At 41.3% G+C, this 26,083-nt stretch overlaps 2 protein-coding genes and 2 pseudogenes across 2 annotated transcripts in view; 1 reads left to right on the top strand and 3 right to left on the bottom strand.

The window, feature by feature from the left end:
- Positions 1 to 19,012, top strand: part of LOC127684693 (aurora kinase C-like) — a 41,560-nt pseudogene extending 22,548 nt beyond the window's left edge.
- LOC127670388 (zinc finger protein 431-like) overlaps positions 1 to 26,083 on the bottom strand; it is a 553,459-nt gene that overhangs the window by 454,139 nt on the left and 73,237 nt on the right. The window lies entirely within an intron of this gene.
- Positions 5,109 to 8,508, bottom strand: LOC127684703 (alpha-actinin-4-like; annotated as a pseudogene).
- Positions 19,062 to 22,246, bottom strand: Zscan4 (zinc finger and SCAN domain containing 4). Its single transcript, XM_052181560.1, is given in 4 exon segments — positions 19,062 to 19,427; positions 19,692 to 19,972; positions 20,058 to 20,217; positions 21,794 to 22,246. Coding segments are annotated over 4 exon segments (1,260 nt in total).

The raw sequence follows: 26,083 nt of genomic DNA, 5'->3' as shown, positions 1-26,083 counted from the left end.
TCAGAAACTCTGAATATACAAGACACAATTCACATATCAAATGACTCCCAAGAAGGAGGAAAGAGAAGTCCTGGTCCTGAAAATGCTTGTTCCAACATTATAGGGGAATACCAGGACAGAGAAGTAGGAGGAAGTTGATAGGAGAGTGGGCAGAGGGAGGAAGGCTTAGGTAACTTATGGGGAGCAGGGAACCAGAAAAGGGAAAATAATTTTGAATGTAAACAAAGAATATTGAAAATAAAAAATTATTTAAAAAAAAGATTCATCCATATACTTCTCTGCCTCTAGCACTACTCCTGGTAGCAACTTCTCTATTAGTCAGGATTCTTTGGAGTCATAGAACTTATAGGTAGTATCTATATAGTAGTATATATATATATATATATATATATATATAGAGAGAGAGAGAGAGAGAGAGAGAGAGAGTACTTAATGAGGATTTTGGATTCATAACCATTGCACATTCATGGAAACCAGAGGACAACTTTGTTGGATCACATTTGGTCATCATTGTATTTTTTAATCAAGGTCAGGTTATCGATCTTGCACATAACAGCATATCACACTGTGCTATATTAATGCTGTTAAAAATATTAGTTGACACATTACATACGTTAACTATTGTCTATTTTTCAGATTGTAAGCATATTTTCATGCAAGGATAGAGGAAGTACGAAAAACTTATATAATAAATTTGAAAATGAAACACTACAATTATATTTTCACTTTTGTATTATGTTAATTTATGCTGAGCACCAAACATTTGTTCCTAACCCTTCCTCAGAACTACAAATGAATGGTAGAGAATTGTGTTAGTGGTGAAATAGTATTGTTTCTAAACCTCATGACCTGAGTTCTTTCTATGGGCATCATACATTCTTCAAACTACATTTTCTTTTTTTCTGATTATTGCACTTGTTAAATTTGCATATTTACATTCACACAATAGCACATACAGAGATATTTTTAAACCCAAATGAGTTGCAGTGAAGGCACTTGTAGCTGAACTTGGCTACCTGTGTCTAATCTCTGGAACTCACATAGAGGAAGGAGACAATAGACCCCTGTGAGGTGTCCTCTTAATGCAACATGCATACCACAGTGCAAGTGTACACATACTGTAATACATGCAATGCAAGCTTATCTGAGACTATCTTACAAATAAATGACACTCAGGCTACAGCTAGTTTATTTGACATTGACAGTCATTGAGGGTAACCCTTAACCTATTCTTTTAGCTGCTGGGTTTGCTACTTCTCAGGTGTTGTAAGCCAGTAACTCGCTGTTTCTCCTGACCCCATGCTTATGGTTCCTCTCCCCTCACCAATGCCTCCTCTCTCATTCTTCTTCCTTCTTCTCACTCTGATTTCTCTTCCTCCAACCAGGTCACTCCAAACCTACCTACCTCTAATCCCCCTAGTAATAGGTTCTAGCCAATTTTATTTAACCAATAGTTTTAAATTAGGGAGCAAGATTTGCACAGCAAAAGTTTGTAAACATGAGAAGTCACTGGCAGGTTATGCCTTTGTATGTAGAATTTGGTGTTCCAAAAAAAAAAAAAAAAGGAATTTGATGTGACAACACATAACTGAAGTCTTGACTGAACACTTCAGTCATGATGTGCATGTTGCATTAAGAGAACATTTTACACTGTTTTTTTTTTCCTTCTGAGATTCCATATGAACCAATGTCACTAGGAATTATCATCCATTTCTGAAGTTGTTTTTGAAGCTAGTCTCTGGAGCCAGGATCAAATAGGAATGATCAGGCAGGGAGCTGGAAGAGCAGGTCCTCCTAGCATCCTCAAGGGTGACCCCTGTCAGGAATGGCTTGCTAGTCCTCAATTCTGCACTGTACAAACCTTCCATGCATAATTCTATAAGACATTTGCATGAAATATGCCACATGCACAGATCAATTAACTGTGATTTTATACTTTTGGTCTGAACAGATGTAAGGTGTTTACTTTCTTGTAAACTTAGTTTGAATTATTTCAGATTATAATATCAATTTTTATTTATAGGACCTAAAAGAGTGGCATTAAAAGTCTTGATGATATTGTAGCCAACAAACTATTGCCTATGCAAAGACATGTATTTTAATGTCTTATCTACTCTGAGAGGTGTTTGCATGTTGAAGGATCAGCACATATGTTACCTGCTTTTTTTCTTGCCAATCTCCTCTTTTTGTTTGTAGCTAAGTGCTTCAGGGGATCTTGCATGGTCAAGTCTTATTTTTTTAATAATTTGGATGGAAGATATAGCTTTTCTTTCTTGTTGGAGCAAATGTAAAATCATCTGCCCAAAATAATATATTTCCTTTCTTCATTTTGAAATTAGGACTTATCTAGGATGAACTAATTTAGTAGTCCTTTCTAAAATCCAGTCTATTTTAACCCTTGTGCTAAACGTATCAATTATTTAAAAAAAAAATAAACTTAATAAAACACATTTTAAACTATCTTTCAAGCAACATACAGTAAACCAGTAGCCAATATCAAACTAAATGGAGAGAAACTTAAATCAATCCCACTAAAATCAGAGACTACACAAGGCTGTCCACTCTCTCCCTATCTATTCAATAGAGTACTTGAAATTCTAGCTCGACCAAGGAGAAAACAAAAGTAGGTCAAAGGATACAAATTGAAAAGGAAGAAGTCAAAATATTACTATTTGCTTATGATATTATCATATACTTAAATGACCCCAAATATTCTACCAGAGAACTCCTAAAGCTGAAAAATAACTCCAGCTAAGTGTCTAGATTTAAAATTAACTCAAAGAAATCAGTAGCCTTCCTCTACTCAAAGGATTAGCAGGCTGAGAAAGAAATTAGGGAAACTACACACCTCACAATAGTCACAAATAACATTACATAGCTTGGTGTGACTCTAACCAAGCAAGTGAAACATCTGTATGACAAAAACTTCAAGTCTTGGAAGAAAGAAATTAACAAAGATCTTAGAAGATGGAAAGATCGTCCATGCTCATGGATTGGCAGGATTAATAGAGTAAAAATGGTCATCTTGCTGAAAGCAATCTACTGATTAAATTCAATTCCCATCAAAATTACAAATCAATTCTTTATAGAGTTAGAAAGAGGAATTTGCAAAATCATTTGTGATAACAAAAGCACAGGATAGCAAAAACTACCCAACAATAAGAGAACTTCTAGGAGTTCTGATATCAAGCTGTATTCCCAAGAAATAGTGGTCAGAAATATATGGTACAGAGAGAGTCAGGAAGATTAGTGGAAAAGAATTGAAGACCAAGAAATGAACCCACATACCTGTGGTCCCTTGATATTTGACAAAGGAACTAAAACCATCCAGTGGGAAACAGACATCATTTTGATGCTGGTTCAACTGGATGTAATTATGTAGAAAAATGTACATCTATCCATTCCCATATTCTTGTACAAATATTAAGTTCAAGTGTATCAAGGACCTCCACATAAAACCACATACACTGAACCTAAGGGTAGAGGAAGTGTGGGAGAGCTTTGAACATATGGGCACGGGAAAATTTCCTGAACAGATCACCAATGGCTTGTGTTCTATGATCAAGATTTAACAAAAAGGATCTCATAAATATTTGAACTTCTAGGAGAATCACCACCCTGATAAATGGGACTCAAAAAATATAACAATAAAATGGTAAACTTTTGTTTTCATTTTTTTCTTTTTAAAAATGTTACATGTTTTATTCTCCCATCCCCAGAGGGTAGTTTGTCCAGAAACCAAGAAAATAAACATCAATCAGAATAAATTCAAGGGGGTGGGTTGAGAGAAACCCATTAATGACCAGGCAGGCAGGGCAGCAAAAGACCTCCACCACAGGGGGCTCCAAGAGACCCCTGCTGACCTCCACAAGGTGAAAATCAGAGGATTTTCCCAGGAGCCTAGAAAGCACATTGAATCAGCTATGTCTTCATTGAGAGAGTGAAAGAGGTGGCAGAGATAATCAGCTAGATGGATTTATATTTATCTAACAAATCCATAAGTTAAAGTAAATAGCAATTCTCTGGAAGTTTTAAATTTTTTATAATTTTTAAAGTGTTTTCTTCCTCTTTTTTTTAAATGATTTTTTGTTTGTTTGATTGTTTCTGTTCCATTCATGTGTCCTTAGAAGATCTAAGACTCAGAAGCTGTCCCTTCCCTCACAGCACTTAGCTGTGACCTTCATGGCCTGCAGCCTCCACCCTTCTGCTGGTGTTATCTTTGGCATATTCAAGCTGCCACATTACTGGCCTGCAGCCTCCACCCTTCCCCTGGTGTTATCTCTGGCCCTTGTTCAGTTGGGAACAATACAGCCACTTTCACCTTAACTACCAAGGGCTGCCTCAGGGCAGTCTCACCTGGAGACCAGCAGAAACCTGCTTGACTGGATGCAGGCAACCATCTGAGAAGATCATCCAAGGAATTCTCGGCCATTTGGGGGGTAGGTTGGTTTTCTAAAGACTATATATATTGGCTAAATAATAGTAAAGTCAGTCTCTATCGGCAACTGTCGTCTTGACTCATCTCTCTTTCGTCCCCTTCCCGTACATCCCCAGAACTCTCTTCCAGGTCCCCGGTTCGCATGTGGCCACAGGCGGCTACAAGAAGCCAGATGAAACAAGGCCAGGTAGGCTGGGGCTAACTGCAGGTACTCTGATCCTGGTGATCACACAGAGGCAGGGAGGTGGAAGGAGCCACTAGAACCTAGTCCAGGGGAGAGAGGTACTGTATGCTGGACTTCTCAGGGCAAGTGATTCCTGGACAAGGCTCTAGGAGCTGTGGCCTGGATGTGAGAGGCTTTGAAGGGGCCTAAGGGACAGAGGGGACCTGGGTTTAGAAAGGTATCTCTGGGGCACAGGGGTCCATTGTGTCTTCCTTATAGGCTAAAAAACCACAACACGATATATATATTTAGCAGACCAGAAAAGCTGATGGCCAAGCATCCCTCCCCTACAGGACCGGGAAAGAGAGATCTGCATAGCCCCTCCTTGCCTGACTCCCTAGAATTACCATAAGGAGTTCTTTGCAAAGATACAGAGTCAAGGTGGAGGTAAGTTTCCTCAAACCATCTGGGAGGCCAAGGTAGTCTCTGTTCAGAGTGGCTGAGGGCTCACAGGTTGCTGTCCTTATAGAGGGCTGTGGAGAAGGACTTGTAGTCAACGGTGCCAGGAGCAGCTTTAAGGCCCTGGTAGGGCACCATGTGGATGATGCAGTACACAGCCTGATGTGTGTGTGGAGGCAGCACTCTCCACATTTCCTCAGCAGTGATGAATTTCTTGTCCCCTTCTAGGACCTTGAAGGGGGAAATGACCTGATCAGCTGTGTGTGTGTGTCTGTTCTCCATCAACATGAAGTCAGTGAAGGTTTGGAAATTCACAAGGCCACTATGGTTTTGGTCGAACACACTCATGATTCTGTTGAACTCGGTGTTACCATGTCAGTCATTCTCCACATTGTAGACCAGGTTGATGAGGCAGGCCTTGAATTCCTCAGGGCCCAGTACCCCACCATGGTACTTGTCAAAGTGCTTGAAGGGTATCAGGAACTCCTGCATCTGTTCCTGCCTGATACCCTTGACATCTCCGGTGAGGATCTCGTTTTCCACCTTGTTGATGGTGCAGGCAATGGTGGTGAGCAGCTGCTCTCAGCCCACATGAATATGCTCCATTGTATAGTTTGTGTGCTTGTTCTCAAAGATGAGGGCCTCCTGGATGAGATGTTGCCACTACTCCAGCAGGTCCAGAGTGGGCTTGTAATCCAAATGCTGCGCTCATTCTGGTTCATGTGACTCAGCTGGTCTTCCAGAGTCCTGTTCATGCACCCAATGTCCTCCCACTTGGTCTGGATCCAGGGCCCGACCTTATTGGCTTGGCTGCAAATTGTCAGCAAAGGTGCTCATTGCATTGCTGCTTGCTCTGCTCCTCCAGGAGTTCATGGCCCCCATTTGACACCTTTTGCTACACCTTCTCCCACTTGGAGTTAATGATTTGGGATAAAGGTGGTGTAGGGGATGCTGCCCAACAACTTGATGTGATTGCTCTCAGAAATCCTTTGGGCCTCCTTTTGGATGGCCAGGATGGCCTCACACTCCCTGTCAGCAGCTGACAGAGTGGTCTTGAACTGGTCATGGTCTGAGATCAGGCCTTCAATCTCCTCGATGGTATGGACAAGGAACAAGTCCTGCAGGTCCTCCATGGCACTCTCCATCCAGTTGTTGAAGGGTGTGGCCCACTTGGCATACTCCAAATGTAGCTGGTTAAAGGTCTTAAACTTTTTCTTTCTTTCTTTCTTTCTTTCTTTCTTTCTTTCTTTCTTTCTTTCTTTCTTTCTTTCTTTTCTCAAAACACGATTTCTCTGTCAGCCCTGACAGCCCTGGCTGTCCCGGAACTCCTACTGGAGGCTAGGCTGGCCTTGAATTCAGGAATCTATCTGTCTCTGCTTCCTAATTGCTGGGATTAAAGGCCTATGCTAAGGCTGCCTGGACCCTGTTTCTCTGTTTTTTTTTTCTAAAGCTTCCTTGTGCCTGTGTGTCAAGAGCCCCATTTATCCCACTGGTCCCAGATCTTCTAGCACAGTGTGTTGACATTGTGGGAGTCATAGTAGTTCAGATGGTTGAGCTCCTGGGTAATTGTAGCAATCTGTACCATTCTGTCCTGATATGTGGCCAAGAAAAGAGGTGGAGAAGAACCTGGAGTATATCAGCACAGGGGAAAAGTTCTGGAAGAGAACACCAATAGCTTATACTCTAAGATCAAGAACTGACAACTGGGACCTCATAAAATTACAAAGTTTCTGTAAGGCAAAGGACACTGTCAAAAGGACAAAATGGCAAACAACAAATTGGGAAAGTATATTCACCAATCCTACATCTGACAGAGGGCTTATATCCAATATATATATATAAAGAACTCAAAAAGGTAGACTCTAGAGAGTCTATTACAAATGGGGTACCGGGCTAAACAAAGAATTTTCACCTGAAGAACTTTGAATGTCAGAGATGCACCTTAAGAAACGTTCAGCATCTTTAGCCATTAGAGAAATGCAAATCAAAACAACCCTGAGATTTCACCTCACACCAGTCAGTTTTAAACTTTCGATGGCACTGTAGAGCTCAGACAGGTGATGAATGTTTAGCTAGATAATAGCTCCCAAAGGATGTGCATGTAAACATTCTCTTTTGTAACTTTTATTTCAATTTATAATATGATTTTTGTGTGAACTTGTGATGAACTTCGTAACATGTGATCCTGTATTCAGAAACATGTTTAAATACTGAAGACAAAAGAGAAAGTCTCTCTCTGTCGCCCTGTCTCTCTGTCTCTCCCTTTCCGTATCTCCTTACCTTTCCCCACCTAGAAGAATATTTCCCTTTATCCACTTGGGATCTTTCTGCTTTTCCCTCTTAGATAGCTTTCATAGGAAACTTTTTACAACTTAGTAATAAACAATAACCACTGCTCTAACTGTCCCTTTTTCTTCCTAGGACTTCTGACTAGCAGGCTGAAGGTTAGAGCCCAGCAGTTCCTGCTGAGATAGAATAAAGGTCACATTGCTTAACACTCCCCTGTTAGGCTATGGGTGTTAATCACCTAACCCAGTAGTCTTTTACCCTCAGAAAGGGCAAGAAAGTTTGGAGGACTCTTCAGAAGTTTCACCAGATTTCAGTACAGTTAAGAAAGCTAGAAAGCATTGAGACCCTCAGACTTCAAAGTCATCAACACAGTCCTATTCTGTGCATCCACCACTACCATTTCTGGGCCAGGAGGCTCCAATACTATATTTAACAGCCTTAAGAGATGCCCTGAAGGTTCCAGAATTTGCCATTTTGAGAAGACATTAGCTCCACCTCCTCCCCTCCCAGAATGGTGCAGTCTCTGATTAGCATGGCATCATTAATATTAGTTAACAAGGAGGACAGTCTAGTTAGTTGACCAGGAGTGTCTACTAGTCTTGTCTCAGTGGCAGGAACAATGCCGTGCTGGATCTGCCAAATCCTGATGTGTGGGAATATGGAACTTTAACTTGGCACAGATGTTTATGGTTTCAGGCTTAAATTCTTTATGTGATATTCTGGTGTCGGGTCAAAGTTTAGCTCCCAAGTTCTGTGGCCCTGATCACTCTGTAAAGGCCTGAGAACAATAGGCTGTTGTCATCTACTTATGAATGTCCCCAAAAGCAGTCAGCTCCCACATCCATGTTGCTGTCCCCTGCCACAATGGCCCAATTGAAATCTGTAAAACAAAATTTTACAGACTGAGGTGAGAAATGTCTCCTAGGGCCCTCCAGAACAGGCTATTCAGAAGCCAAAAATCTCACTTGGCAATTTACTTTACTTCTAAACTCTCCTCCTTCCTAGTAGCTGAAACTAAGAAAAACCAAGCAAATTAAGATATAAAAGAATCCATCTTGTAGTAAGACACACTAGCCATAAAATTATGCAACGCTTTGCTCCAGTCGTTTATGTAATTATACTTACCTCCCAACAGGATATATATGAAGTAGGGCTCCATATATGGTATAAGAAGCATTAATAGCAGGCAGTAGAATTTCCAGGAACCCTAAAATTACAGGTTCCTTTTGTTATTCAACCCTCATACTATGTCCTTGCAGGATGGGAGGATTTGGGCATAGGCTCAGATTAGAAGATATTTACATTTGAAGAACCTCATACAATGTCCTTTCCAAACAAGTGAGTGTTGGGCAAATTAATAAGAATTTACATTTGAGTTGGTGCAAAGCTCAAGACTACCTTCCCAACCACAGAGGCCTGGTGGTCTGTCTTTTAAGTTGCTAATTTGCAACTGAATTGTGTACCTCAGGGACATCTGCAGACAAGTTAATCCTATTCCACCATTAACAGCTGACTTTGTTTGTTAAGCAGACAGGCTGTCTCTACCCTGGCTCACCTGGATAGAAAGATCTCTTAAAGATACTTGCACACCCCACCTTGGGAGTCTTTGGCCAAAACAACATTCTTAACTCATCTAGGTGTGATTTGCCTCAATGGAAGCTTGTGAAGAACTGTTTTTGTCTTACAGATCCCACCTAGGGAGTCTTTGGCTAAAACAACATTCTTAACTTATCTAAGTATGGTTCAGGATGCAGTTCCTTTGGCCAAAACAGTATTCTTAACTTATCCAGGTGTGATTCAGGATTCAGTTCATACTTAATACTCACGAAGACTCATTTAGACTCTGGGAGTTTGACAAAAATATCCTTTAAAATATCTTTAAAAGTTTATATCAAGAAAATTGTCGTTGCCTGTGTTCAAGCTTCTAAATTTGTTACATGGAAAAAACATTTTACCTGTTTTATTTTATACTACTTTGTGCCTAATGGTTATAGTAATTGTTCCTTGGGCCTGCTTTACTGGATACATCTTTTGATATGCAAATGTAAAACCCTCATGCTTAAAGGCTCAAGCCTCAAAACAAAACACACACTCAGACCCAAAAACAACCTCAGTGTCTGTGTGTCATTTCAGCAGACCCATGCCTTCCTGGACCAAAGAATCCTGGTTATCCCGTGGCTGAGTTTTGGTCTGCAGTAGTCCCCCACTGGTCAGGTTTTGCTGCCTAATTCAAATAGAGAACCTTCTTGGCTTGGATTGTTTTGGGTTTTCATTTCCCAATAGTTTGTTCTTCAAGACAGGATTTCTCTGTGTAGATTTGGCTGTGCTGGAATTACTCTTTTAGATCAGGCTAGCCTCAAACTGAGAGATGCTGCTTGCCTCCTGAGTGCTGAGATTAAAGGCATGTGCAGGATTTTTTAAAGATTTTAATTCCTTATTCTAATGAACATAAATTTTATCATACTTGATACAAGAGACACATATTTACTGTCTCTTACAACGGGGTGTTCCAGGTTGACTGATGATCTTTTCTACGTGCAAGAACACCTAGCACTCCAGCTGCTGACCTCAGCAAATTCTACCAACCTTGCTAGAGATTTTAGGCTTCCAGTGTCCTACTCTGGACCTGCCCCTAACATCCCAGGCAGGTATTCTGGGAACTTGGAAGCTCTACCTTCTCAGGCATGCCTATTGGCCAAGACTATGACATCAGAATGATAACCAATGGTTATCAGCTGGTACCTACTAGTCTCTGCCAAAGTTCAATCTGGAAACCTCTTGAGTGCATCTGTGCTAGCGAATTACCAATGTCTGGGTCACAGCTTTCCTGGGGTGGGTGGGACATTCTGGGTGGTTGGGGAGGCCACAGTCAGAGCTTTAGATGCCTACCATTTTCCAGGATCTGAGCAGCTAGCAGGACTTCAACTTGTCCTCACCTCTTTATACAGTTCAAGGAAGAGAGTCAACACTGTGGCTTGGGCTTCCCATACAAGTAAGAGATATGAAAGCCGAGACCAAGCTCAAGAAGGTGGCACATATGTGATATCTTTGCAAGGAGGAGGAAAAGGCAGCAATATGGGGATAGTTAAAAGTCAGTGAGGTCTGCAGATGGTTTGCATGTGTGAGTGTTTGTTCTCACACACAGTGAAAGCTTTAGTGAAACCTTCGCTCTCTCTGCCCCACCATCCTTTTCCCTCTCTCCCTCGTCTCTCCTATCCCTCCTCTCTCTCTTCTCCTCTCTTTTTCCACTCCTCTTCTCTCTCTACTCTTCTCTTTCTTCTCCTCTCTCAACCCACGTCTGTCTTCTTTCCCTGGTCTCTCACTTCATCTCTCCCTCCATTGCAGTCCTTTTTCTCCTTCTCCCTTTTTCCTTTTTATTCCATGTTCTTCCCTACAACTTCATTTTGGCCCTCAAAGTCCTCTTCAAGTCTGAGATAATGAAGGAGGGATTGGAGAACAAATTCTCAGGGAAGTGGAGATCCAGACACACTTACAGTAAGTGTGGAATATGTGGAACTCAGAGCTGACCTTTTCCAAACCTTGCTTCCCTTTTGCTGCCCTGACCCCTCTCCTGGTTTGGAACATACCAGTTTCAAGTGTCTACACATGTGCAGATCAGAAGCCAACCTCCCGTTTTGCTCCTCAGATGATTCACATCTCCTATTTGAAAAAGTCTTTCATTTGTCCTGAGCACCTGGGAAAGTGAGACAAGTACATCACTGAATTTGAGGCCCACCTGGTGAATTCCAGGACAGTCAGGGTTACACAGTGAGACTCTGCCTTAAAGGTAATCACTTTTATTTTATATCTACTTATTTGTTTATTTATTTTAGTTTTGGTTTTGGTTATTTGGGGACGGGGTTTCTCTGTATAAGCCTGGCTCTCTTGGAATTCAATCTGTAGATCTGGTAGGCTGCTGTTGAACTCCCAGATTTGTCTGCATCTGCCTTTGGAGTACTGAGATTAAAGTTTTGAACTGATCAGCTATTTTTTTATTTTATTTTAAGTTACAAGGTGTTGTGTAACATGGGATACATGTGAGTCACAGCACACATGTGGAGGACTACTTGCAGGAATTAGTTCTTTCCTTTCACATACAGAGTCTGGGAATGAAATTCGGGTTAGCATGCTTGGCAACAAATGTCTCTGTTTGCTGTGCCAACTTGCCTACCTTGACTCTGCCTTCCTTCCTCCTTCAGACACCAAATATCCTTCGCCTGTACAACTACATCCACAATGATAGTTGGATGTAATTAATTATGGAATATGCTCAGGGAGGTGAGCTCTATAATGAGCTTCAGAGAAACCAGAAGTTGACCCAACAGCATACAGCCACGGTGAGGGGAGCTCTGGGAGCAAGGAAGTACTAAATGGTGGCTGTTACTGATTGAGGCTGCCAATATACCCTTCCCATCTCTTCTTGATTTACCATTTTGAGGAGAAGTGTAGGATGTGGGATGGGGGAGCATGCAGGACATAGTATGCACATACAGACTCCATGAGATAACTTGGGGAGGACTCCTTTCACCTTTGTGTGGCTTACAGGGATGAAACTCAGGACACCTGGCTTGTACAGCAAGCCCTCTTACACACCAAGACATCTTGCTAGCCTTCATCTCTTTTTTTGTTCTGAGATAGATGAAATCTTCCTAGATAGCCCAGGCTGAAATTATTGTAAAAAAATGAGATTCTATGGCAGTCATAACATTAATAATGTCTATTCTACCTCACAGGGAAACTGAAAGTTTCCTCCTGACCAGATCGCTTTGGTTCACACAGATAATAGAGGAGTTGTCAGATGCCTTGACCTATTGCCATGAGAACAAGATGATTCACAGGGACATCAAGCCAGAGAATCTCCTGCAGGGCCTCAGGGGTAAGGTGAAGATCACAGACTTGGGGTGGTCTGTGCATGCCCCCTCTGTCAGGTAGGTTGGATGGGATGGGGGTGGGACCCTCACACTAGTGAGGAATTTCCCAAGTGAATTCATCTCACATTGAATACTCATAAACAAACTGGGTCTTAAGATTAACAAGCACCATTTCCAAATATACACATTTAAAATGTACCTGCAGATTCAAATAATTAAGTGTTTGAGGTGATTAACTCAGTAGATAAGAGCAGTTCTGTTGTGAGCAAGAAAACCTGACTCTAGATGGAAAAACACCTGCAAAATCTGTCCATATCTATGGGGAAGATCCTATAAGCTGAGCAGTCAATCTAGCAGAAATAACTGGGTTAGGTTCCCTGAGACCTTGCCTTAAAGAAATATAGTGGAAATCTTAATAGACACCGAATATCCTCCTTTGTCTCTGTTAGGGTGTGTCTGTGGGCATACACACACACACACACACACACACAGCTAGAGAGAGAGAGAGAGAGAGAGAGAGAGAGAGAGAGAGAGAGAGAGAGAGAGCTTTTGTTTCCTAGTATTTATCAGGGTTTGCCTTTGCCAGTAAGATTTCATGTAAAATTAGCAAGCAGCCCAAGATGGAATTTCTCCATGTCAGTGACCCTGTCATGGTTCCTCATGAAACACATGCCATTATGGTGTACATTAATAAATCTTCCTCACTCATTGACTCTGTAGACTAGCAGGCTGGCTTTAAACTTACAGCAATTCTGTGATGATATGCTTCAAGTGATAAGTTACCCCTGACTGAGTAATTTTAAACATGGGCTTAACATACCTTTCCTTACGGAATTTACTTCATCTGAGCTAGTTATTTTTTTTTAATTTTTATCTTATATGGATGTTTGGCCTGCATGATGGAAATGTGCACCATTTTTCATGCCTTGTTCTCTTGGAAGCCAGAAGAGGGCATCAGATGGTTGTAAGCAGCCACATGGATTCTGCAAAATCCATCCAGGGTCTTTTAGAAGAACAGCCAGTACTTTCAAGCACTGAGTCATCTATGCAGTCCTGCTCTGTTTGACTGACTGGGGGTTCATTCTAGCCTCAAACACACAATGCTCTTCCTGTTGCAACCTTCCCATATGCCAGAATTAAGTGATATGAGCTACTATTATATCTATCTGCTTTTTCTGACTGTTAAACAAAAACAAAAATCTGTGTTTGTTCTCATGTGTGAGTACAGGCACACATGTGCCATGTTGTGTCTTGGGGGGTGGCATCATGTCAGAGGACAACATCAAGACAATCCTTCATCTTCTACCTTATTTGAGACAGGGTCTTCTGTTTGCTGCTTCATATTTGGCTAGCTGGTCTAAAGGCATTCTGTGATTCTCCTCTGCCTCCCATCTCACTGTAGGAGTTCTAGGACTATAGACACGCACCTGGTTTTATGTGGGTTTTGGGAGATAGAACTCAGGTTCTTAGGAATTCCCTCTTCAAGTGCTTTAGCTCCTGACTCACCTCCTACAGCCCCTCTCAATCTTCAACCATATTAACAGTTGGTGTTTGTGAACAGTTCTCCCCTCCCCATGCCTCAGCCATGCACAGGTAGGGACTCTACTAGAAGTCCCTTGTCTCCCATTTCCTGGGATGCTGAACATGGAAGATTTGCCTCCTGAGCTTATGCACAGTGCTCCTTTTTGTGTTCTGCTCAAGGAGAAAAAAAAAATGTGCGTGACTCTGGACTATTTCCTCCAGAAATGATAGAGAGGAGAAATTACAATGAGACGGTTGATCTGTGGTCATTGGGGTGCTCTGCTATGAGGTACTGGTGGGTAAGCAACACCTCCAGCGAGACGTACAGATGCATTCACAAGGTATGATGAAACACACACACACACACAAACACACACACACATACACCATTCACCTGGAAGCCATACAATGATGACTCCTGAATGGACTTTGGGAAATGCAATTTGTACTGCAGATTATATGCTAATGGCCAAAAGGGTGCCATGAGAAGACTTATAAAACAGAGAGGAGATTAGCCAAAGAGAATAACTAGATTCTATCATTCTTCCCCTGCTACATTAGGTGGAATACAAGTTTCCTTCATCACTGCCTGCAGGAGCCCAGGACTTGATCTCCAAGCTTCTTAGGTACAATCCCTCAGAGAGGCTGAGCCTGGCCCATGTCCTGAAGCACCCTTGGGTCAAGGAACATTCTCATATGATCCTGCCTCCCTGTTCTCTGATGGCTTTCTGGGCCCTGTCTGTTTTTATTCCTACATGTTTCTTCGGGAAGCTCTCCAGTCTCAATTTGTTACTGCATGTGCTTTGTTTATTTTCTCTTTTATGAAGTGACAATAAATAAAACTGTTTAATATACTATCGGTCTTCTTGCTTGAGTATTTGGATTGGATGAAAATTTTGGTCTTACATGAGTGATATGTGTAGAGGTCAGGGGCCCACATCTGGTGATTCCCTCTATTGCTCTCCATCTCATTTTTGGAGAGGCTATGTCTCTGAAGTGAACATGAAACACATTGAATTGGCTTGACTGGCTGGTATATGAAATACAGTGATCCTCCTTTGTCCAGCTCCCCAAACACAGACTCACTAAAGTATGCCCAGCTTGTATCAGGGTTTTGGGTAGCATATTCAGTCCCCACACTTCTGCACATGGACAGAGGCACACCCATGCTCACACACACATACAATAACCAATAAATGAAGGGGAGTTGATATAAAAGGTGAGGTGATATTTGTGTAGAACTGAGGTTTTTTTATAGATCATTCAGTTTATCATCTTCGGATATGCCCTGTATTTGGGCAGATTCCTGACACCACACACACACACACACACACACACACACACACAGAGGAACTCACGCAAACATACACACATACATACACATGCATGCACACACTCCAGTCTATATTTTACATAGATTGTCAGTCTCACCAAGTTGCCAAATCCTCCTGTACTGTGTGCCTTGTTGTTTGATGGTTCTGAAGCCAGGCCTGGTAACCCATGCATACAACCTTAAATATTCAGGAGGCTCAGGCAGGATAAGTTCAGTTCAAAGCCAACCTGGCCAATTTAGTGAGATCGTCTAGAATTAAAACAATTTCAAGTAATAACAATAGGTATGTCTAAGCCATGGCACTAGGTCTGTGACTTTATTTTAGACAAAGACTAAGAAAACCTCTTTGAGGAGGAAGTGATCAGTTTGTAAGCAGAAAGAGAATTACTTAACCCAGAAGACATACCACAAGTGTCTTGTGGCTTGCTCCTCACATGAAATGCTGGTGCTTGCGGTTCTACAATCTTCATGCTGTGACTTCATCCTTGTGCTACTGTTCAGTCCATGCCCACTGTAGGAATCTTTTATTTTTTTATTAGATATACTCTCTATTCATATTTCAGATGTTTTCCCCCTTCCTGGCTCACCCTCCCCCACCAGAAAATACCCTAACTCTTCCCCTCTCTCCTTGCCTAATAATCCACCCAAACATCCCTGCCCTGCACTCCCCCATATTGGGGCATCCATCCCTCTCAGTAGCAGGGGCCCCTCCTCCCATTGATGTCTAACAAGTCCATCTTCTGCTACATATGCATCTGCACTCTTGGGTCCCTCTTTGTGCACTCTTTGTGTGATGATTTAGTCCCTGAGTGTTATGGGGGTAGTGGGTGGTTCAAATTTTTCCTCCTATCGTGCTGCAAACCCAATAGTTTCCTGGGTCCTTTCTAATGTGCCTCCATTGGGGACCCTGTGCCCAGTTCAATGGTTGGCTAAGAGTGTCTCCTTCTGTATTTGTCATGAACTGGCAGAGCCTCCCTGAAACTCCCCATATATTAGGCTCCTGCTAGCAAGCACCTGTTGGCATCTACAACAGTGTCTTGGTTTTGTAACTCTCTATGGTATGGATCCTTAGAAGGGGCAGTCTCAGGATTCTCCTTCCTTGAGTATCTGCTCCACACTTTATCTCAGTGTAGGGCATCACCAGAACAAGGAAGTGCGAAGGGATGGATAGGGGAACAGGGGGAGGGAAGAGGGCTTCTGGGACTTTCAGGGAAATCATTTGAAATGTAAATAGAAAATATATCGAATAAAAAATAAACCATAAATAAAGAACTATACAAAGAATCAACAAAACAAGGACCTAGCTCCTTCAAAAAAAAATCAACAGGATAGATAAACCCCTAGGCAGACTAACCAGAGGGCACAGAGACAGGATCCAAATTAATAAAATCAGAAATGAAAAGGGAGGCATAACAACAGAAACTGTGGAAATTCAAAAAATCATCAGATCCTACTATAAGAGTTTATACTAGCTACAACAGGCCAGAGGGGCACCCCGGAGGCCGGCTGGGAGGAGTCAGTGTGCTCTGGTGAGTCCAGCAGGCCCTGGCAGGAGCCTTCTGGTGTCTGCTTTGGGATCTGAACAGCCTGGGCCAGAGTACTAGGTCTCCAGGAAGTGCAAGAGGCCTGGTGTGCACCTGGAGGAAGACTGGGAGCACACAGCTTGCTCCGGTGGCATGGAGATTAGGTTCCAGTCCTGAGGCCTCTGGCAGGAGCCTTCAGATCTCTGCTACAGGATCCAGAACAGCCTGGGCTGCAACACCACATCTCCAGGTCCTGCAAGAGGACAAAGGGCACTGGCTGGTAGGAGTCAGTGTGCTCTGGTGAGTCCAGCAGGCCCCGGCAGGAGCCTTTAGGTATCTGCTTTTGGATATGAACAGCCTGGCCGACAGCACCCTGTCTCCAGGCAGTGCAGGAGGTCAGCTGTGCACCAGAGGCCACCTGGGAAGAGGCAGCTTGCACTGGTGAGTCCAGCATTGATAAGACCAACTAACACCAGTGAGAACTAGATGGCAAAAGGCAAATGCAGGAACATCACTAACAGAAATCTAGGCAATATGGCAGCATCTGAATCGAATTCTCCTTTAACAGCATGTCCTGGATACCCCATCGCACCAGAAAAACAAGTTTGGATTTAAAATCACCGGTCATGATGCTGGTAGAGGAAAACATGAAGGACATACTTAAAGAAATTCAGGAGAAAATGGATGAAATGTTAGAAGCTCTTACAAGGGAAACACAAAAATCATTGAAAGAAATTCAGGAGAATACAAAAGCCAATAAGGAGGAAACCCAAAAATCACTTAAAGAAATGCAGGAGAACTTTAGTCAACAGGCTGAGGTCATGAAAGAGGAAACACAAAAATCTCTTAAAGAATTAGAGGAAAGCACAAACAAGCAAGTAAAGGAGCTAAGCAAAACCATCCAGAATCTAAAATCAGAAGTAGAAACAACTAAGAAAACTCAAGATACCATGGACTCAACAGTTAAAGAAAATGCAAAATGCAAAAATCTTGTATCCCAAAACATCCAGGAAATCCAGGACACAATGAGAAGACCAAACCTAAGGATTATAGGCATAGATGAGAGTGAAAATTTACAACTTAAAGGGCCAGCAAATATCTTCAATAAATTTATGGAAGAAAACTTCCCTAACCTAAAGAGAGAGATGCCCATGAATATACAAGAAGCCTACAGAACTCCAAACAGACTGGACCAGAACAGAAATATCTCCCGTCACATAATAATCAAAACACTAAATGTACTAAACAAAGAAAGAATATTAAAGGCAGTAAGAGAAATAGGCCAAGTAACATATAAAGGAAGACCTATTAGAATCACACCAGACTTCTCACCTGAGACTATGAAAGCTAGTAATCTTGGGCAGATCTCATGCAGACTCTAAGAGAACACAAATGCCAGCCAAAACTACTATACCCAGCAAAACTTTCAATCACCATAGATGGAGAAACTAAGATATTACATGACAAAACCAAGTTTACCCAATATCTATCCACAAATCCAGCCCTACAAAGGATAATAGGAGGAAAACAGCAATACAAGGAGGGAAACTTCACCCTGGAAAAAGCAAGATAGTAAACTTCTTTCATCAAACCCAAAAGAAGTTAACCAATCAATTTTTGGTTTCTCCGAGAAAGGGAACAAAATACTCACAGGAGCAATAAGGGAGACAATGTGTGGAGCAGAGATTTAAGTGAAGGTCACACAGAGACTGCCCTACTTGGGGATTCATCCTATAAACAGTCACCAAACACCAACACTACCACAAGAAGCATATACCAAAAGAAGCATGCCATGGTTGTCTCCTGAAGGGCCCTGCCAGAACCTTACAAATACAGAGGCAGAATCTAAAAACCAACTATTGGACTGGGGGTGGGGTCCCCAATGCAGGTGCTGGAGGATGGTCCGGAGAAGCAGAAAGGTATTTATAGCCCCATGGGCAGAACAATGACTTCTGCCACACTGAAGCTCCAAGACTCACAGGGACTTAACCATCAACGAAGGGGAACACATAGTTCTAGCAAAAACTGTGGCAGAAGGAGGCCTTCTTGGGCATCAGTGGTAGGAGTGGTCCTTGGTCAGGAAAAGGCACAATAAAGGTCCCAACAAAAGGAACGTGAGGGAGGGAGGTGGGAGTGTGTTGGGTAGAGGGGCATATATGTGGAAGCAGGGAGTAGGAGGAGTGGTTGGGGGTCTTTGGGGGTGGGAAAAATCGAGAAAGGTTTTACCATAGGCAATGTAAATGAAAACGATACTCAATATATATACATATATTGAATATATATGTGTGTGTATGTGTGTGTGTGTGTGTGTGTATGCACAAACACATACATATAGTGACAATCCACAAATTGCATGTTGTATCTTCATTGGGTAAGTACAATTTAGTTGCTATATTCTTTTCTGTTTGCAGATGACACACTGAAGCTGAAGCCCTACCAGTCTCTGTTGAGAATGTTATATAGTTCAGTCAGATTTGTGGTAATTCCTCATGTGGTGGTAAGTGGATGATTGGCGGAAGCTAAGGGTACATAGGGAACAGGCATAAGGCTTTTCTCCTGTGTGAATCCTCTCATGAGCCTTCAGGTTCATCTTGTGGCTGAAGGACCTTTTGCATGTGCTGCATAGGAAAGGCTTCTCTGGCATGTGTATGATCTCATGAATTTAGAGGTCAGAGACTCCTTTGAATATTTTCCCACAGGTGTCAGAGGACAATGCCCTCTTATTCAGGTGAGTTCTCAAGTAGGATGAAAGATGACAGGCATATTTGAACTTTCTAGGACATTGTTCACAGGTGTAGGGTTTGGGATCCCCATAGTATCTTTCTTGATTACTTTCTTTTTTTTTTTATTCGATATAATTTATTTACATTTCAAATGATTTCCCCTTTTCTAGCCCCCCCCCACTCCCCGAAAGTCCCGCAAACCCCCTTCTCTTCCCCTGTCCTCCCACCCACCCCTTCCCACTTCCCCGTTCTGGTTTTGCTGAATACTGTTTCACTGAGTCTTTCCAGAACCAGGGGCCACTCCTCCTTTCTTCTTGTACCTCATTTGATGTGTGGATTATGTTTTGGGTATTCCAATCTTTCCTGTCTACAGAGTTGGCTGTTCTGAATAAATCCATTGATTCTGGCTCCATGGAGACATCAACAGTAGTAGGAGCACCCAGGAACTTTACATGATGACTGGAGTTGCCTTGACTTGCTCTTCCTCTACCCTGAGAGAATTGAAAAAACACACATCTCTATTCCTGCTCAGGGTCCTGTTCTTTCTGGATAATAAGAAGGGAGTTCATCTCATTTCCAGTACAGTTATCACCAGTGTTTACTTCAGGAAAATTCCAAGAAGAATCACATTCATTTTCACTGTTTTCTTGTCCTTTGGAGAGAAGACAATCTATGAAAATATAACCAAAAACCGATTCCCCCAGAACATGTCTCTTCTGTCCAGTTTACCTACTAACCTCTGGTCAACAATATATCTTGTGTAATGTCAACTGGCATCCTTGCATTACTTGGTGTTGGCCTTGTGGCTGATTGCTGCTGTTTTAAAAGCTTGATGACTTCTTTTAATGGCATGTTTTCAGAAAAGAGGCCTTCCTGTCCTTGCATGGAGACATGGACCTGTAAACAAAGCCAGGTTCCCTTATCCACGATTTTGTGGATTGCAGACCGCTACCCACAACCTGCTAGTACAGGAAGACTGGGCTAACAATCAGCTCATTTGTCTACCCCTTATGTCGAATGATGCTTTCTTGGCACTCACACATTCTGATTTCTAAGCTCAGTATAGAAACTGTCTTTTCAAATGTTGAGTCACTGTCCTTAGAGAAACACAAAGTTATGTTCCTGCGAGCTCAGCCCATCTTTAACTGTTCAACACATTGTTTGAGGATAAGCCTTCCTTAAAGTGTCCATCAGTGTTTCTAGATTGGTTTTACTTTTACCTGAGCTTTTTAAACAGTTTTATCTCAAAGAAGCACAAACACATGCTCTTAGGAACATGACTGTAAATTATGGGAGCAGTGTACTTGGTATTTTCAATCATGAACCTTTAAACTTAGAATAAAACTCAAAGGGTAAATGCAGTATAATCATTAACTTGCAAGATATGGTCAAAATGGTTAACACAGTGCTTGAGAAACAGATGGAGGGTAATTCCTCTGATTCCAAGGCCAAAGAAGATTACATAAGGACAGCATAGTGCAAATCACAAATACAGGCAGGCAAGTAACAAAGAAATGAACCAAAGAGCTAAACCAATAGAAATCTAAACAGCATACATAATTAAATCTATAGTAAGTCTATCCAAATTTGAATATTTGGACTGAAGCACCATTATTCATCGAGGAAATTTTTTTTTCTGTCTGTTTCTTCTTCTGATTTTTTTGAGACAGGGTTTCTCTGTGTTGCCCTGGCTGCCCTGGAACTCACTCTGTAGACCAGGCTAGCCTCAAACACAGAACTCTGCCTGTCTCTGCCTCCCAAGTACTGAGATTAAAGGCATGTCTCCCAAGTACTGAGATTAAAGGCATATCTCCCAAGTACTGGGATTAAAGGCATGACTTTCAATTACTGGGATTAAAGGCATGCCTCCCAAGTGCTGGAATTGAAAGCTCATCATTGCCCAGTTCATCAAGGAAATTCTTCTGGGAATGGTACTTTTTGTATAAATGTAACAGCCCTATTTCAATAACCAACCTTTACCATTCTGACCATTCAGTTTTCTAGACAGAGTATCATTTAATTCTCAGAAGCCAATTTGGGAATCCATCTAGTCAAGTTGATTCCAAGTTTTTCACACAGTTCCAGGGACCACAGACTAGTGCTGTGAATGTTCTTTTAAGTGTGTGGGACAGAATAAAACACAATCCTCATGAATACACAGTAATTACCTCCATGAACAAGATGTGTCTTACACACTTTATCTCCTCTATGTCCTTAATGTCTTCCCCAGGTCAATTCCTTAGTCTGTCTGCTGAGATGTAAATAAACTAGATTTAGTTATGCCCATCAAAAATAATTGATAGACTCCTTTCTTCTGTACTCATGGTAATGTGAGGTGATAATATCTTTTCAGTATATTTATGTTTGGGAATATTACCTCGTTTGTAAAAACAAAACAAAACAAAAACACCTCATTTTCACCAAACCCAAATGATCCTGCCTTTCCTGCCAGTTAAGCCACCCAGGTGCTCACCATGACAGGAGGTTTCAAGCACTCATCAGTCAGACTCTCCATGAATCTTCTCATGTCTCTGCCACTGGATTTCCACTTTTCTGTCAAAGCAAACTCATCCTTGTAGAGCTCAGTGAGGAGAAACTGCTTCAAGACCATTTGAGAAATGGTCATCTGCTCCTTGCTCTGCTTTTCTGGCTGCAACCATGAGGTAAACATCTTCCAGAGACAATGTAGCTCCTGCTTTACCCAGCAGTGATTGTTGTTTGGGGAAACGTTGAGTGGAGCACTTGGTGAGTTATAGATGTCTTCAGCCCACTGCACACCAGAACTATGAGTTGGAATAAACTCTAAATTGTCTGTCTGAAGGTCCTGTGCTGATGTCCCATGCTGAAACAATCCTCTAAACTGAGTAGCTATTGTTGTAAAAATGGTCAGAAAATTTGGATGGAGAGAATAATGTTTATGGGACATATGGGGAGGGGGGAACCGGGAAAGGAGAAATCATTTGGAATGTAAACAAAGAATATAGAAAATAAAAATATAAAAACAAGAAAAAAGAATGAATAAAGACATAATTAATGTTACTGGTGATGATTGATTGATGGTTGATTGGCAATGTGATTCAAGCAGGCCTTCTGTGCCTGGGGGGGCAGTTTACAATCTTATCCATAGTACCTAATGTAATAGAAGCAGAGTTAGGAGACATTTGAAGAAGGAAGAATCTCTCTCCTCCTCTTTGCCTGATTACCTTATGGGACTGAGCAACTGCTAGATCTTTGGAATTCCATTCACATCTGTTGCTGACCATTGATTGGAGTTGAACTACAAACTGTAATCCACCAACAAATCCCCCTATGATAGTGATACTACTATATAGATACTACCTATAAGTTCTGTGACTCTAGAGAATCCTGACTAATAGAGAAGTTGCTACCAGGAGGGGTACTAGGGGAGGAGAAGTGTATTGATGAATCTTTTAATAATCTGGTTACTAGACCTCTATCAAATTAAGGATTAGTAAAGAAATGTTTCTTTAAAAACATTTTTCTCCTAAAAAAAAAAAAAAAAGTTCAAAATCCTTAATCAATGGGGAAATGCAAATCAAAAAAAAAAAAAAAAAAAAAACCTGAGATTCTACCTCATAGGAGTTAGAATGACCAAGAAAAAAAAAACTCAAGGGACAGAAAACGCTGGAGATAATAGGGAGAAAGTGTAACACTCTTCCATAGCATGTGGGATTGCATGCTGGTAAAACCACTCTGAAAATCATTTTGGCAGATGCTCAGAAAACTGGTCATAGCACTAACTGAGGACCCAGTTATATCACTCCTTGGTATATATCCAGAAGATGCTCCAACTTGTAATAAGAACACATGCACCACTATGTTCATTGCAGCCTTATTTATAATAACCAGAAGCTACCAAGAACCTAGATGTCCTTCAACAGAGTAACGGATACAGAAAATGCAGTACATTTCCATAATGGTACACTACTTTTCTATTAAAAAACAATTAATCCATGAAATTTTCTTTTTTTCTGTTTTTTTTTTTTCTTGAGACAGGGTTTCCTTGTGTAGCCCTGGCTGTCTTGGAACTCATTCTGTAGATAAGGCTAGCCTCGAAATCAGAAATCTGCCTGCCTCTACCACCCAAGTGCTGGGATTAAAGGAGTGCACCACCACTGCCAGGTTGAATTCATGAATTTTTTAGGCAAATAGATGAAGCTAGAAATTATCATACTGAATGAGGTAACTGAGTCACAAAAGGACATACATGGTATGCATTTGCTGATAAGCAGATATTAGGTCAAGAACTCAGATAGTCAAGATTCAACTCACAGACCATATGAAGCTCAAGATGAAGACCAAAGGGTGGATATTTTGTTCCTTATTGGTAAGTATATCAAGCACCAATGGCTCACAGACAACCGATAGAATGAGAATTTCCCCAATGGAGCAGTTAGAGGACCCAAGGGACTGAAGAAGTTTGCTGCCCCACAGGAGTAACAATCACATGTACCAACCTGTAACCCAGATCTCCCAGTTACTAAACCACCAAACAAAGAATACACACAGAGGGACCCACGGCTCCAGCTACACATGTAGCATTTGAACTTTCTGAGAGGAGAGGCCATTGTTCTTGTGAAGGCTTGATTGCCCAGAGTAAGGGAATGCAAGTCAGGAAATTCAAGTGAGGTGAGCAGAGGGAGGGGGATGGGTTGGGGTTTCTGGGGGGTAACTTGGAAAGGGGTTAACATTTGAAATGTAAATAAAACATATTTCTAATAACAATTTTTAAAAAAAATTATGGAGGCTTCACTTTCCAAATTCAAGATGAAGCTCCTGTGACCTTTATATTCTAACATCCAAGCACAGAACAAAGTTGTTAGCTATGTGCTGTATGCTGTGTTCTCATAAATCTGTCTCTAAAAAGAAATATTTTTAAATGTGGTTTGTTATTATACCACTTATTACAGTGAAAGTATACTTGAACAGTTACAAACTGTACATATTCTATGAAGCTGTCGTTTATGTTTATTCCTATGTGAAATTTCATACCCTATCATGTCCTGTAAATGATGATTAAGTTCCATTCTTCTTTAAATAAAATTCTGGAGATGGTTTGATAATTCATCCAGTACCTTCAACTATTGAATCATCTCCATATTTGCTGGCTCCTTGGAGCTCATAGTATATTGAGGACCCATGATTGAAACGATATTTAAAGATTAAACAAGCTAATGCCTTTGATTATCTTGATGAATTAAGTCATGTGGTGTACAAAACTTTCTACAAGTTGTGGAAAATATCAGAATATGGTTTTGCCAGCTGGTTGCTCTTTGCATCTCAGGAAAAAAACAATGAAGAAAATGAAGGAGTTATGTGTTATAAGTGAACAGCTCCAGATGCAAGTAAACCATCTAAAAGTTGCTAGGTGCGTCTTTGAAGAGAATCTTCTCTCCTGAAGCCATAGTGAATGCTCAAGTGTTAGAAAATCAAACTGATGGGAAGGGGGGATCTGGGAAAGGAGAAAGCATTTGAAATGTAAACAAAGAATATAGAAAATTAAAAAATAAAAAAAGGAAAAAAAAAGTACTGTTAGATTAACCATTTTCCCACAAATAAGTATGTGCAAAAAAAAAAAAAAAAGAAAGAAAGAAAGAAAGAAAGAGAACCAAACTGAAGACAGTCATTATAAGGCAGAATGAATTACAGTAAAATTTCAAGTCTCAGCCTCAGAGGGTGTCAGCAGTTAAAGTAAGGATATGAACTGGCCAAGAATGGGATTCTAAACTTGGGATGGTGATGTGTGGGAGGACCCTGTTGAAGTTGAGAATTTTGAATTTTCAGACTCACATGCAGTTGCCACACTGAAGGAAGTACTACCCTCAGCCCCATCCCTTAAAATAATGCCTTCTCCACAAGAGGAAATTAATCTCTCAGAGTCTGATAAGCCAGCAGTGAGTTTCACTGAAGAAAATGCCACAAAAGACAATACTGATATTTTTCAAGGCTCAATAATAGTTTCTTCTAGACCTGTAACCAGAATCAAGGCAAAACAGGGTCCTACAGAAGAAGTAGAAATGTAGTCCATGAGGAAATGCACTATACTACTAAGGAGCTTAATGAGTTTGCTAATTCATTCAAGCAGACTTTTGGGGAATAAGTGTGGGAATGAAATTTAAGGGTGTGGGATAATGGTGGAAGGAATATAAACTGAAATCATTTTAAATTTATGGACATGGGCCCTCTAATTGGTGATTCTAGGTTTAATATGGAAGCACACACAGTTACAAAATAGGTCAGATGTTTTCTTGAATGCTTGGTTAAAGTGCTTACCAAAAGATGGCCTGCTAAAAAAGCATTGGAGATGCCTAATATGCCTTGGCTTAGTGTTGACGAAGGGATTTTAAAGCATAGGGAAATTGCAATGCTAGATTGGATACATTGTGTAAATCCTATTGCTCCACAATGGTAAGGCTCAGAAGATATGCCCTTCACCAATCCTATAATAAGCAAACTAGTGAGAAGGGTACCAGCACACGTGAAGAGTTTGTCCTTGTGGTTTTCCTTGTGCCAGACCTTAGGTTTGGAGATGCTGCTGCTCAATTAGTTGAATCAAATTCAACGGCTTTACTTGAGCCCAGAGGTAACAAGGACCAGGTGGCAGGATTAGTTGTCAGAGACAAGGTTATAGTAGTTATCATAATGGACAGCACAGACAAAACAATGTTTACAATGACCTACCCAGTAAGGGTCAGCACAAGATAGGTGAAATTTACAATGGCATAACTCATTAGGACCATTG

The sequence above is a fragment of the Apodemus sylvaticus genome, chromosome 1 (assembly GCF_947179515.1).
Source record: "Apodemus sylvaticus chromosome 1, mApoSyl1.1, whole genome shotgun sequence".
In the NCBI taxonomy this organism is placed as follows: Eukaryota; Metazoa; Chordata; class Mammalia; order Rodentia; family Muridae; genus Apodemus; species Apodemus sylvaticus.
This window is presented reverse-complemented; position numbering and strand designations above follow the sequence as displayed.